This window comes from Hylaeus volcanicus, chromosome 3 (assembly GCF_026283585.1).
Source record: "Hylaeus volcanicus isolate JK05 chromosome 3, UHH_iyHylVolc1.0_haploid, whole genome shotgun sequence".
In the NCBI taxonomy this organism is placed as follows: Eukaryota; Metazoa; Arthropoda; class Insecta; order Hymenoptera; family Colletidae; genus Hylaeus; species Hylaeus volcanicus.
In genome coordinates, this window is record NC_071978.1 from 31,007,806 (window position 1) to 31,020,111 (window position 12,306).

A 12,306-nucleotide genomic window follows, 5' to 3' on the forward strand; every position below is an offset into this window, starting at 1 on the left:
ATCGGAGACTCGTGGTTATCGCATAAATATATTATTTATTATTCGAATAATACACGTACAAGCTTTAACTCACTTATAAATGGAACTTTGACAATTTTTCGTAGGTTTTCGATGAGTCGCGACGTAACCATACGATTTGCTTTCACCGTTCGCATCCTCTTTCGCAGCGTTTCTCAAATAGAAATCCGTTAACTCTCGGAAGAAAACAATTATATTACATCTGTTTCCTGTAATATATTATATCAAGGGAGATGCGAAGTTTGAGTTACACAGCTCCATCGAACTGCGTTCGAAATCACGCTTCTTCGAATAATTAATAGGTGTCAGGTATGTGCAGCTAGATTACCAACTATACGACCGTGTGTATAATAAAATAAATATACGATGAAAACATTCGAACGATGCTCCTAGGGATTTAAAGCTAAACGAAAGAAATGTCGACGATTACGGTTCCCTATTACCCCGGGAGCGTCGATTCGAGCTCAAACGGTAACGAGTAAAAATACTTGTGCTTGCGTTTGCGCAACCAGGCGCGTTAATCGCGTGACAAAGCAGAAATTAATGGACAAGTTGCACGTGAAACGATCGCCGAAAACCTGGTTGTAGAAAAAGCAATTTTGGTATACGCGGTGCGCGATAACGTTTACGCTGTAAATAAACAAACTCGCATGCAGGATAACATAAAAGTTCGTACCCTATAATACGAAACAATTATCTCGAATCGATGTACTCTCATGTTTATTAGTTAGTCCATGCAAGAAAATAAAACGAAATGTTTTCGGTCCGTAGGGTTGGATCGTGTTTGAATATTAGTTTTTCTACATAATACGCAATGATACATACGAAATTAATGAAATTATTCTTTTGTGAAAAATGACCGTTCGATTAATTTCTCGTGTATCGTTAAATACCTCTAACATAGCTTGGATAATATTCCAACGAAATCCAAACCAAAGGATGAAAAACTATTCGTTTTATTAATTTTTATAATATAATCGACACGCTAAAATTGTCTGAAATATTACTAATCTAATGGCTTTGATCATCGAGATTGTTTCTGTGACGCCAGTCACTTCCGCTTCATTTCTGGACAATAATCACGTTCATCGAGACGTCGTTACAGCTGTGATTCCAAGTCTGTGCGATTCTTTGAAACATCAACGTGCTCACTTTTGAACACTCATTCGTCAAAACTAACGCGGCTCGTTAGACCGATCACTCGACGTTTTCGGATCGCTTGAACTGTGTGCTCGTCGATCATTTCGTTCCACTTACACTTTCTGGTTCGTCGATAAGTCGTGAATTTAACGATCTGCCGTTTCTCCAGTGTCACGAATAGCAACGATGATCGCGTCGATATCGAGCCTACTCGAGAATCTCGAACGGAAACAGCGATCCGGTTCGAAACAACAAAGTATCTTTATCAGAGGCAACGAAGAAACTTTTTAGAGGGATTCGGAGTGTCGGAACGATCGAAATCTTCTTCATATCGCGGCGAAGAAGACCGTGATCGTTGCGAGTATCGCTTTTCCCATGGACCTTAGACACTCGTTTCGTCCAAGATCCATCTGAAATTCTAGGTGTTCGTGGTGTCGTAGCTCTTGTACGTGTGGGAGGACCTCTTGTGCCTGACGGTGCAAAACAAGATCATGCTTGCCACCTGTCCAAACAGCTGAAGGAAAGCGACGACAAGGCCGACCGTGCCCACCACGTGGAGTCTGGTCACCAGCCACATTTGAATGGCATATGCGCAACCTTCCTTGTACCAGAGCTCTTTGTTGCGACCCTCCGGATCGAGGCGACCGCAGTATCGTTCTCTTTGCACGCAACAGGAATCTGGGACGCGATCCTCCGTCGGCCATGCGTCGATCTGGAACCAGTCGGTGTAATCCCGCACACCGCAACAGTGGAACTGAAATCAAAGCCAAAGATCAACGACGTATTTTACAGTTTATTTTTATTCCGAATCCTGCAACTTTTCTTTCGCTAATCTTTTACTTGGCACGTGGATATATACCACGCACGGAATATATACCTATAACCTTTATTCGATTAATCGAAAGATACGAAGGAGGAAGCATCAAAGATAGAGGATGCTTTCTTATCTTGTAGACGGCGCGGCGTTCCGAATGCGGATCGTCGGATTAAATGTACTTGTGCATAAGGGGAACAAGCGAGTGCTTAGTTCGTTCAATTACGCAAGCATCTCGATTTAATGCCGAGCACGCGTCTACAATTCGCTGTCGCGTAGTACCTTCGTTACTGTAATTCATAATCCAAAGCAGGCTACTTACAAGTCAACGCAATATGCCCAACGACTCACCTATTCTAAAAATGAATCCGACAGTGGATGATTTCAAAGCAAAAGAAAAGTATCGGGTATAGACGATGAATTTTCTTTTTGTCTCCTTAACCTATCGAAGTAAGTCTCCTCTCTTTTTTACACTCGTGTATTTCAAATTTCAATATTTGTTTCAAAATTATAAACTCTTACCTCCGTGTGTATGTGGTCCCATATAGCGGGAAGCGTTCCAGGTTCCCTGGTCAGATTGTAATGCTTCTCGATACCGAAGAGCAGCTCGGCTTTCAGACTTCTGGCTAAATGTTCTCTGAAGATGAAAGCCAGAGTCCCCAACATGAATTCAGCCAGGAACATCAATATCACCAATCCGAAGTACTAAGGATAAAAATATGTAAAGTAAAGATGATGGTCTCGCGAAGGTGAACTTCCGACGGAATAGGACACCACCGACCGTGATCAGCATACATCTTGACTGAAACCAAGCACCGCAACATCCGAAGAAGGCGATCACGAAGGTTAGACAACCAGCGGCCAATAGCAACGAGTCAGCTGACGCGAAACTGTAATGCGGTACCAAGGTTGTGTATCCCGAGTAAGCCAATCGGAGCCAGAGACCTGCACCCAAAATTCCGCAAGCGCATAACTGTAAAGAAGATAACACGAGTCAGAACGGTTAACGAATGGTTTAAGAAAAAACGAGGGAGATTTCACTTCGGTGTACGATCATTGCGTACCCTTTTAACGATATTTTTCCAACCAACTACGGGAGGAAGAGCAACAAGTGCGATACAAGTGCACAGTTATGTAGGCAACACGGTCGTCTCTTTGTCAACGCGCGCGTAAGCGTTTCCGCGCGAGCGTACGCGTTGAACGGTGTCGGAGGATCGTTGGGAAAAAGCGATTCTCGAGACCGGAACGAATTTCCATCCATTACTTTCACGGCTATTGCGTACAATAGAGAGAAAGTACCGATATCAATTCTGTAAACTCTGCACGGAAATCTTTATTTAATTTTTTAGAAAATTCCACAACGATGTAAAGAGATATCGACACGCGTAGTTTTTTCTTTCGTTTTAACGTACCAAGGGTTCAGGTACAAGGTAAACGACCCGGACTTGTTCGAATCTCTGAGACGTTCCACCTTTTAGAATGGATTTCGAATATGTAGCTACCATGAATTATGCAAACGAACGACAAACGACGTAGGTACGGCCGCGGCGAACCGTCTCGAATCGCGAACGCACCGGACAACGTCAGAGGTTTCCACGCACGGTGAGAATCTCGATTATTCGGGGTCTGTATAATCGCAACGGAAAAGTAGGTCGGGAACGAGAAAGCACTGCATTTCGTATCGAAACGTTAATGGGAGGCAACGTGAGACGATTCGACGTTGCTTTTCACCCGCGGAGCACGCGAATCTCGATAGCTGAAGCTCGTCTGGCTCGATTTACGTCTCGATTCTTTTCTCGCGGTCGCGGCTATGGTTTCAGAGGGAACCTCTACCATCGTCTCGGTCGGGTGCAACAGAGTTTCTGGGTGAAGTGTACGCTAGAATATCGGTGACAGCGTGATTATATTAGAAGGGATATTAACCTTTCTCGGAGATTATTGCGGTTTAGCAATTTGCCGTCCATGCTGTTGGGCTCTGCTCGAGACGATCACGGAGTAAAGCAATCGTTCAACCGCGAGACAAGTCCATTTCGAATTTCTACCGTTTCTTTGTCCAACCAGTTGAACCTGATTTCGACTTGGGTGGTTCGAAGTTCACCGGCGATGTGCACGCCTATCTTAACGACAGGGGATATAACGGTGTCGCGTTCTTTATCGCGTCTCGCGTTTCTAATCGGCTTCGCTCCAATTATCGATCACGCGCAGAATCTACGGCGGTTACAGCTTGGTTACAGATGGCAGGTTACGATCAATTCGTCAAGGTAGTCGAAAATATGAACGCTTCCAGTCCACGTCGAGGCAGGCGACTCGTGGATAAGACAACGGGTAATCTACGACGACACTCGGGACAAGAGAGGCCACCGACAGAGTATTGACCCTACACCGGCGAACGCCTCGAACTCCCGTAAATTAGCGTCTGTGTAGTAACGACAGGCCGCGTTATCCAATCCGGTCAAACGAGTTCGAATGAAGTAATTTAAGCGTCGGGCCAGAATCGCCTAGAATCACCGCGTTCGAGCGACCTAATATCGACGCGCGTGCACCAACGCCGATTTTATCGACACGTAACATCGCGAACAAGAATCAGTGTCAAGAAATGAATGAACGGACTCTGATTAAACACCATTAAACTCTCTCGATTTACGTAATTCGCGTAACCGATGTCGTTGAAGGAAAACGCCATCCTTTTTTAATCCAAACGAATGTCAACGATATGTCCTCGCTGATATGTATTTAGAATTTCGCATTGATATTTTAAGATGATATACTTAAAATGTCAGACTTTTAGAAAGTTTCCCTTTAAGAATATCCATGGACAGAACAGCCTCTTCTCGCTGATTAGAGAACCGACTACGTTCTCGCGCGAAATTACAAATGCAATTTCAGTGTGACCGATCGCGGTCAGAACTGACCAAGCATGCAATTAAGGTCGCAATTCAAGTAACGAGGCCTCTGGAAAATTTTACCCCTATTTTAAGCTGCCCCTCGAATCGCCGCTGAACTTTTATTGACTGAATCGCGAACTCGAATAATCGCCACTGTGGGTCTACTACAATTTTTTACATAAAAATAAGTAGAAAAGTTGTTCGTGGTATGCGCACTGTCCTCGATACGTCAACACGAGTAATAAATTGCAACGATAATGGACTCGTAAGAGAGAAAATAGCGACAAGCGTACCTGTTGAAAGCGTTACAAGGAAAAGTCTCGTCGAACGAATGTCGACGAGCGTCTTCGGTGGTACCGTAAGTTCATAGCTCATAGAGCACGGTTCAATGTCCTATTTAAGACTGCCACGCGGCGCGGATGGATGATTTCAAGTGGAACAATAAATTCGAGAGCAGAGACGGAGCACGTTGGAATGCACCGAGAATGACAATGCGCGTCGATTTAATCGCACGCGTGGGCTGTTCCTACTGTTCGCGCTCTTCTCTTGTTCCTTTGTGCTCGGTGCAATTCTGACTGCAACGATGGAAATTAACTCGTCGATTGTCTCGACGTTCTACAGCGGACTGTTTCTTCGAGACCGTGACCGGCTTGTGGGCCTCGAACGCTTGTTTTCGATTCGCGACTCGTGTCAACGAAAACACTGAAGAACACGGTACCGTATCAAAGTATCGGCACTGTATTTATTTTCTACGATTAAACAGAGCCTTTTATGATCGATGACGGAGTTACTTGCATCGCGTGTTGCGCGCAACACAATTATTACTTAACGAGGGAACTCCGCGAAGCGTTACGCCTTGATTTCAATGAAACTTTGCAGATACACACATAGAGAACCGAACGATACTCGCTTTCGTAGACCAAATATTTCCCAATATCATTCAGTTGCGGAATACTCTTAACCACGCGATGCATTTTCTAAACGCTTACATTCTCGTATAGCCCGTTGAAAAAAAAAATAAAAATGATCACATAAGATGCTATATCGATTCTAGAATTAATTGTAAAAAAACGTAGATAAATGTTACATACCCATATGAGAACGTTGAGCGAACAGAAGACGTGTCTGATGCACGTGTATCCTGTGCGGCCCATGGCTCGATCCTTTGCAAAATCCTCGGGGCAAAGGGACTGGCAGTGTTTCCTAGAACCACGGGAGACGGTATGCGGTGATTCTCTCGTGCAAACAAAGAAGAAACTTTCGAGTAACTTTTACCGTAGAGTGCAATCGCTCGATACTTTAATGTAAAATCGCGAAAGTAATCGCGTACAAGTTTTAGCGTGTAACGCCAGTTATCTACGGCAAATCTTAATTAATATGTGCACGGATTGCGTTATCGGCCTCCGTGTTAAGTAAAACGTACGAACTATCACCGCGTACTTTAGCGAGAATCACGATCGATGAAATGGTAATGGTATCGGTAACACGATCGCGATAGACCGTTTGGATCTACGATCGAACCGAAATGGAAAGAAATCGCGTCGGGACAACGCGGACGTACGCGTACTGCGCATCGCTCCGAATTGCCAGGAAACGCCTTGGCCACCAACGAAACCGAGTCGAGCAAAAAGAAGGCAAGAAGGAGAAGCAGCGGAAGATGAAGATATAACGAACTAGTCGGATTCACAGCAGTGTCGAGTAAAATGTAATCCACGATAACGAGAGTTAACCAGACACAATTAACTCTGGAATACTATCACATACTGATTTAAATTATAACAAATAAAACACATTCAAGCGAGATTCACTAATCGCGGTACGAACCGAAACACTAACTTACGATCAACGTCTCGATAGCAAAGATCTCATTCTTGTCGCGCGACAGGTTCACGAGGATGAATCTATCGCGTCGCGGATGCGAAAATTCAGCGAGCGTACCGGTTGACCGATCGACCGATCGAGCGATCCTCGTCTGACGAGGATCAGTTCCGGTGTGTTCGGAACCAGGTTGATACGATTGGCTGTAGCCCGTTCTGGGCCTTCTAGGTCCCCTAACGGGACATCGTGTCGACGGTGAGGCCTCTCACCTATACACGATCCCGATCACGATCGCGTGGCTCTGGTTGAAGCCAACACCTACGTCGCGAGGACTGGAGTACTCACGTGTGGACGTCACTTTCCTACGAACGTCTGCTGCGAAACGTGCGAGACGTGCGAGACGTGCGAGACGTCAAGGCCGTCGGAAATCTGCGAGCTTGTTTTCCTTTCCGTAGAACGATTTCAATTTATCAAGCATCTCGCTGCTTCTCGAACATCATTGAGCGTTTCTTTTCGCACGGAGTCGCTTCACGCTCCGTCGAAGATTTAGATTTCGACATTTCGTTTACCTCTACCGACTCGAGCGTTTTAAGATCTTCGTAATTCAGCATTTCATATTGTTTTCGTGAAAGCATCGATATCAAGCTCCGCTCGGTTCTGACAAGATGCAACTAATCCTGTCGGTCGTGTAAAGGTCCCATAGAATGTTCCACGGAACACGGTCACGATGGTATCGGAAACAGCAATCTCGAAAAACACTGGCAGCGTGTTCGACGAGTTCTTTTCCATGCATTAAACATCGTGATTCGCGTAAGCGTAAATAATGGATCGAGTGGCAGCAATCGGGCAGTTGAATAAACCGTCTTCGTTAAGGAGAAGCGTTCACGCGCAAACTAGTTAGTTTGAAAAATAAATTAGGAAAGAACTTAATCACGCTAAAAAAAGTTATTGGAAACTTTCTCTTGCGATCGCAGAGATGCTCCTAGATCATGGTAGGATAGCGTGTAGTCGAAACAATTAATTTCACCGAATCGTTAACGTTTCTCTCGTTATCCGCTCGTTTGCGTTCGACATCGAACGATTTCGTTCTTCGCTCTGTTGATCCACAGATCGTTTTGCGACGTCGTTGGTTTCTCACTCGAACTCCTTGGATTTTGACGCGAAAGCGAATTTCTTTACACAGGATAGGCGATATCGACGTACAAAAAAACAAGAACCTGTATACGGTTTATTTCTCGTAATTCAGGGTAACGATGACTTTCAACGGTTCACCGAGCCACCTTTTTTTTACGCTGTACAAACGAACAAATCACGAGTACAGCATCGAAAGATAAACGAAGTTTGCTGACAGTCGAAATACCTTATTTGCAAAGTCTTAGCTCGCGAAAGGAACGAGGAAAACTTGCGATTTATGCTCGTCGAAAGTACGAAATTTATGATCAACAATTTGACTTATCTTCTCGTTACCGTGAACACAAATCTTCTTGAATTGATTCAAGCATTTCGTTGAATGCGTAAAATGTTTCGAATCGACTGAAGCGGACAACAAGATTGTTTTCTTTTTAAAGAAACAGCGACTTCGGGTGCACTCTTTAGGGCAAACCTCACCGTTGAAACACATTTTACTCCGTTCGCGAATCAACGAAAGTTTTCCTTTCTTGTGCCTCGATCCGAATGTCGTTATCAGGACCAAAACAATATTGATTCACCTTATCGCACGACCGAACGAGGTTTCACGCGTAACGCAACCCGCTATCGTAATACCCGTGCCACTTGTTGCAACTAGAAGTAATTAAACAAAAGAGTATTCCGATAGAAGCAGAAAATGTTACTCGAAAGAAAGAAAGATACCGATTCGAAAGATCGAGTAAAATTTCGATGGACGCGAAAAGGTCTAATTCGGCAAAGGCGTTCGGAGAATCCCCGTTAGGGATTCGCGTAGCAAGGTTTAATCGTACTTGAAATCAATTCGTGCGAGCGAAATGAAACCGCAAACGTGGCGGCTAATGAACAGCGAAGAGAGTGCGAGGGGGCGTAGGAACGGTCCCCATGCCGCGACTTCCTGCCAATTGCGGACAATTTGCGATCATCTATGATCTCCCCGCTCGTCGCCTCGACGGACACGGTGTGGACGGTGCTTAAACGTAAGAGTTTAACGCGGCACGATTCTTTTTCTCTTTCTCCCTCTTTCACTCGTGGTGCATATGGTTCTCGGTTCTCCTCGCTTTATGATACGTGCCATCGGAGAACCGCGCGTTAACGCGTCCTACGCGCTCAACTTCCCACGTGACGTAATCGAGGAAAGGAGCGTCGAGCACACAACAGCCACGTTCGGAGCTCGCCGGTGTGCTGTTCCTTCTTAGCGTGTAATTTGCACGATCTCGATTAAAGGAACGTTCGTTGCATGGAAATTTACGCTTCTCTACGCCCTGAAGCTGTATCCGTCGAGCATTCGTGCACCAATGAATCTTTACTTATCGGAGACTGTAGCTAATCATTTCCGAATGGAATTATGAAACTCATGTTTACGATTCTAGAAGCAACAGATCGCACGCGTGATTTGTCCCATTGAAAAATCCTTGGTCGACCGTAATTTCTATTATACGACGGTGTAGTCATCGCGTTATTCGCGGTCGTTGCAAGGGGATTGTCGGAAGAAACCGCGGCTGGTCGATTACGTGAGACGAGAGGGTCTCAGCGTCATAATTCCCAATTTATTATAATACGCTCGTTAATCGCGAGACGATATGCGGCCTCGTGCGATGATCCTCCCACGTGACGGAACGGAGGATCGAACAAAAGGCCGCGCCGCGCCGCGCCGCGCCGTTCAGCTCTCCCGTCTTTTAATCCATCGCGACGCATACGTGATTGGCTTCTCTGTCGCAGGATTATGGTAACACGCGATGTATACTGTTCTTTTTCTCCTTTGCGAAAAGACTTTAGAGTCCGTCAGAAGTATTACTACGATTATTCGATTGATTTGCGAAGAAGAAAGAAATTTTCCACGAGCGAGAAAGAAAGCGGAAGATAGGATAGGGGTCATAGTACTAATGAAAAAATCCTACGGACGATTGTTTTGCGAAGAAGAACATGGGAAAGAGAAATCAGCGTTCAGAAAGTTCGCACGATCGATTTCCTTTCCTTGATGTCGCGATCGCGTCCGTGGATTATCGGAGTGGTCCGCAGCGACATTTAATTAACGTTCCTAATCTCCACACGTGGACGGAATTACATGGTCCTTAATCTAAAAACTTGTTCTAATTAACGATCGTTACTAAACGCTGGCTTTCGTCCGCGATACCAACAAGAGTTTCCACGAGGAAGTTTTCTCATTTAAATTTCGAGCATATTCTATTTGACTACCCGCGGTCTTTATTTGGATTTTTAACTCACAAATGTCGACTGTAATTTTATTTAAGGTCGTGCAACGTTTCGTCCATGATCGACAAGATTGTTTCTCATATTATCGCGGGAGTAGCATGGGGAACGTGACTTGCAACGGGACCAGTGTCATTGAACAATTCGTATTAGCTTGATTATGAGATTCGTTCATAATCATTATGTAATGCGCAGTCTCGATTGCCTTACGTAACCGGTTCCACGTTCGATACTGTGCGACCTGGTCGAATAGAGTTTCAAGTCCTTCGCGATGCGTGACCCATAATTGATTTCATTGCGCATACAATTTTTCTCGTAACTTTTAAAACCGTTTATGGATATAAAAAAGTTTGTTACAGTTTCTTTATACAGCCTTACAAACCTTTTTGGAATTTTACTACGTCTGCTACGAAATACAAACGAACAACGTCATCGATAAACCGACGCCTTAGAAAAGAGAATTTTTATCGTAAAAGAAATTGTTGCGCGGAAACAGTATACGTTGACGTAATTGGTCTCGGTCGTCAGTCTGCGACGGTTAGCTGACAACGAATTAATTCTTCCCGCCGTTGGTTTAAAAGTGTTTCGTCGAGGTTAACGAGATCTACCGTCGGTGCACGCGACAAAATTGCCCGGAGCCTTGGTGCGGATAAGTTTCCGCACGGACACCAGACAAGGCGAATAAAATTAACGACGAGTTTGTTAAATGTTAAATCTTCGATAGATTTTATGATTCGAATATTCCATCGGCACGAATGTGTCGTTATCTGTTTCTTTTAATATTAATAAATATTATCAAATTGTATTATGTAGACAAATATTTGTACTCGGAACCTTTATTTATCGTTCCAAGTAATGGTTTTCTAACAACGTATCTAAAGTAAAAGTAAGCAAACACTTACCTAGGTGGAAAAACGTGCGACATAGCATACATAGCTGTTATACATTTTGATTCGATATAACGATTGATGTGTCGAAACGGATTCTTCGCGAGCAGTGGACGATGCCAATAAAATAACAGATTTTGTCATTTCCTATGAAAACACGGGCCGCGCAACAGTGTATTTACTCGTGCAGGAATTTTCCTGATGTAATTACATAATTTTATCCGTACGAATGCCATTTGCACACAAAGACAATGTAAATGCAAATGCGCCTCCATGTACCGACATCGGTTATTTTTAAGTTACACGTAACGTAATCGTATCAATTAAATCGCGAATGGAAATACTAAATGCGGTAATATTCTCGTTACGATTGTCATGTTGCCGATTATTCATTGAATCGTGTCATCTTTAATTTATGCTTACCGCGCGGAATTCCGGAAAACGATACCATCAGCGAATGTGACGCGCTGACACTCGTAACCGAAACAGTGTGACATTTGGAACGATGAATGTAAAAAATCTACTAGATATCAAAACAAAAATACTTGATGCAAAATAAAACGTCAACTTCGCCAGACTTGATCGCACAAACACAGAAGCAAAAAAATCGATAGATCTACGCAAGATGAGAAGGTGGAACTGCGCTACAGTTCGGACAGGATAGGGGTTGCAGATTACAAATCTAGTTTACGATCGCTATTTAATCTGACAAGTGTAAGTTATCAGATCATAAAGGTAACAGAAACAGAGATGAACAAAATACAGATTCTTATTCGAATTCGGATTGTAATTTTCATTGATCGAATAGCGGATCAAAGGATGTTTATTCTTTATTCGTCACTCGAAATTGTTTATCTAGATGAGAAGTTTGTCCATCTCTGTCACAAATTAATCACAATGTAATGACGGCGAAAATTTGAGCAGAGGTAAACAAGAAGAATCGGTAGACGCTATTCGAAACGTGCTGATACCACTTACAGGTGGGATGAAGATGAGAATGGACCGATGTGCGATCGACGGGAGCTGTCAGGAGCTCTTCGGCACTGAACGGATCACGAAGGTTCATGGGAAGCGGAGTCAAAGGTCGGCTCGCGTTCGCGACAGGTTTCGAGTTCCCGGATCGACTGCACGACTGGAACGTGCAGAACTCTCGCACATCCGTTCTCCATCAGTCACCGTGAAACGAAAGTCGCCATCTGACGGGAACCGTGGAAATTCAACGACGCGAGGGAACACGACGTGACAGATTACACGAGATAGAGTTATGTCACGGCTCCAGCTGTCGAGAATGAAACGGGCTTTTCCAACCGTTTTTTCTTTTCCCCGCGATGACTTGATTCTCGTCCCTTCGGAACTTGTAGTATTC

General features: G+C 44.2%; 1 protein-coding gene across 3 annotated transcripts; it reads right to left on the minus strand.

Moving 5' to 3' along the window:
• Nucleotides 1–15: 15 nt before the first annotated feature.
• LOC128873863 (tetraspanin-9) lies at nt 16–12,296 on the minus strand. 3 transcript variants are annotated; one of them, XM_054117812.1, is made up of 5 exons: nt 11,919–12,296; nt 5,949–6,060; nt 2,754–2,945; nt 2,495–2,677; nt 16–1,912 (listed from the first exon to the last, which is right to left on the minus strand). In XM_054117812.1, the coding sequence occupies exons 2-5, from the start codon at nt 6,009–6,011 to the stop codon at nt 1,577–1,579; spliced, it is 774 nt and encodes a 257-aa protein (XP_053973787.1). In that variant the 5' UTR covers nt 6,012–6,060; nt 11,919–12,296; the 3' UTR covers nt 16–1,576. The 3 variants fall into 3 exon arrangements, with proteins under 3 accessions (XP_053973787.1, XP_053973790.1, XP_053973788.1); XM_054117815.1 differs by lacking the exon at nt 11,919–12,296 and adding an exon at nt 6,796–6,982; XM_054117813.1 differs by lacking the exon at nt 11,919–12,296 and adding an exon at nt 6,698–6,736.
• Nucleotides 12,297–12,306: the final 10 nt, after the last annotated feature.

Coding starts and splice junctions, on each gene's coding strand:
- LOC128873863 (XM_054117812.1), bottom strand. CDS start 6,011: ATGGGCCGCACAGGATACACGTGCATCAGACACGTCTTCTGTTCGCTC. Junction 2,678..2,753: donor CAAGATGTATGCTGATCACG/GTCGGTGGTGTC, acceptor TTTTATCCTTAG/TACTTCGGATTGGTGATATT. Junction 1,913..2,494: donor GGGACCACATACACACGGAG/GTAAGAGTTTAT, acceptor CTTTGATTTCAG/TTCCACTGTTGCGGTGTGCG.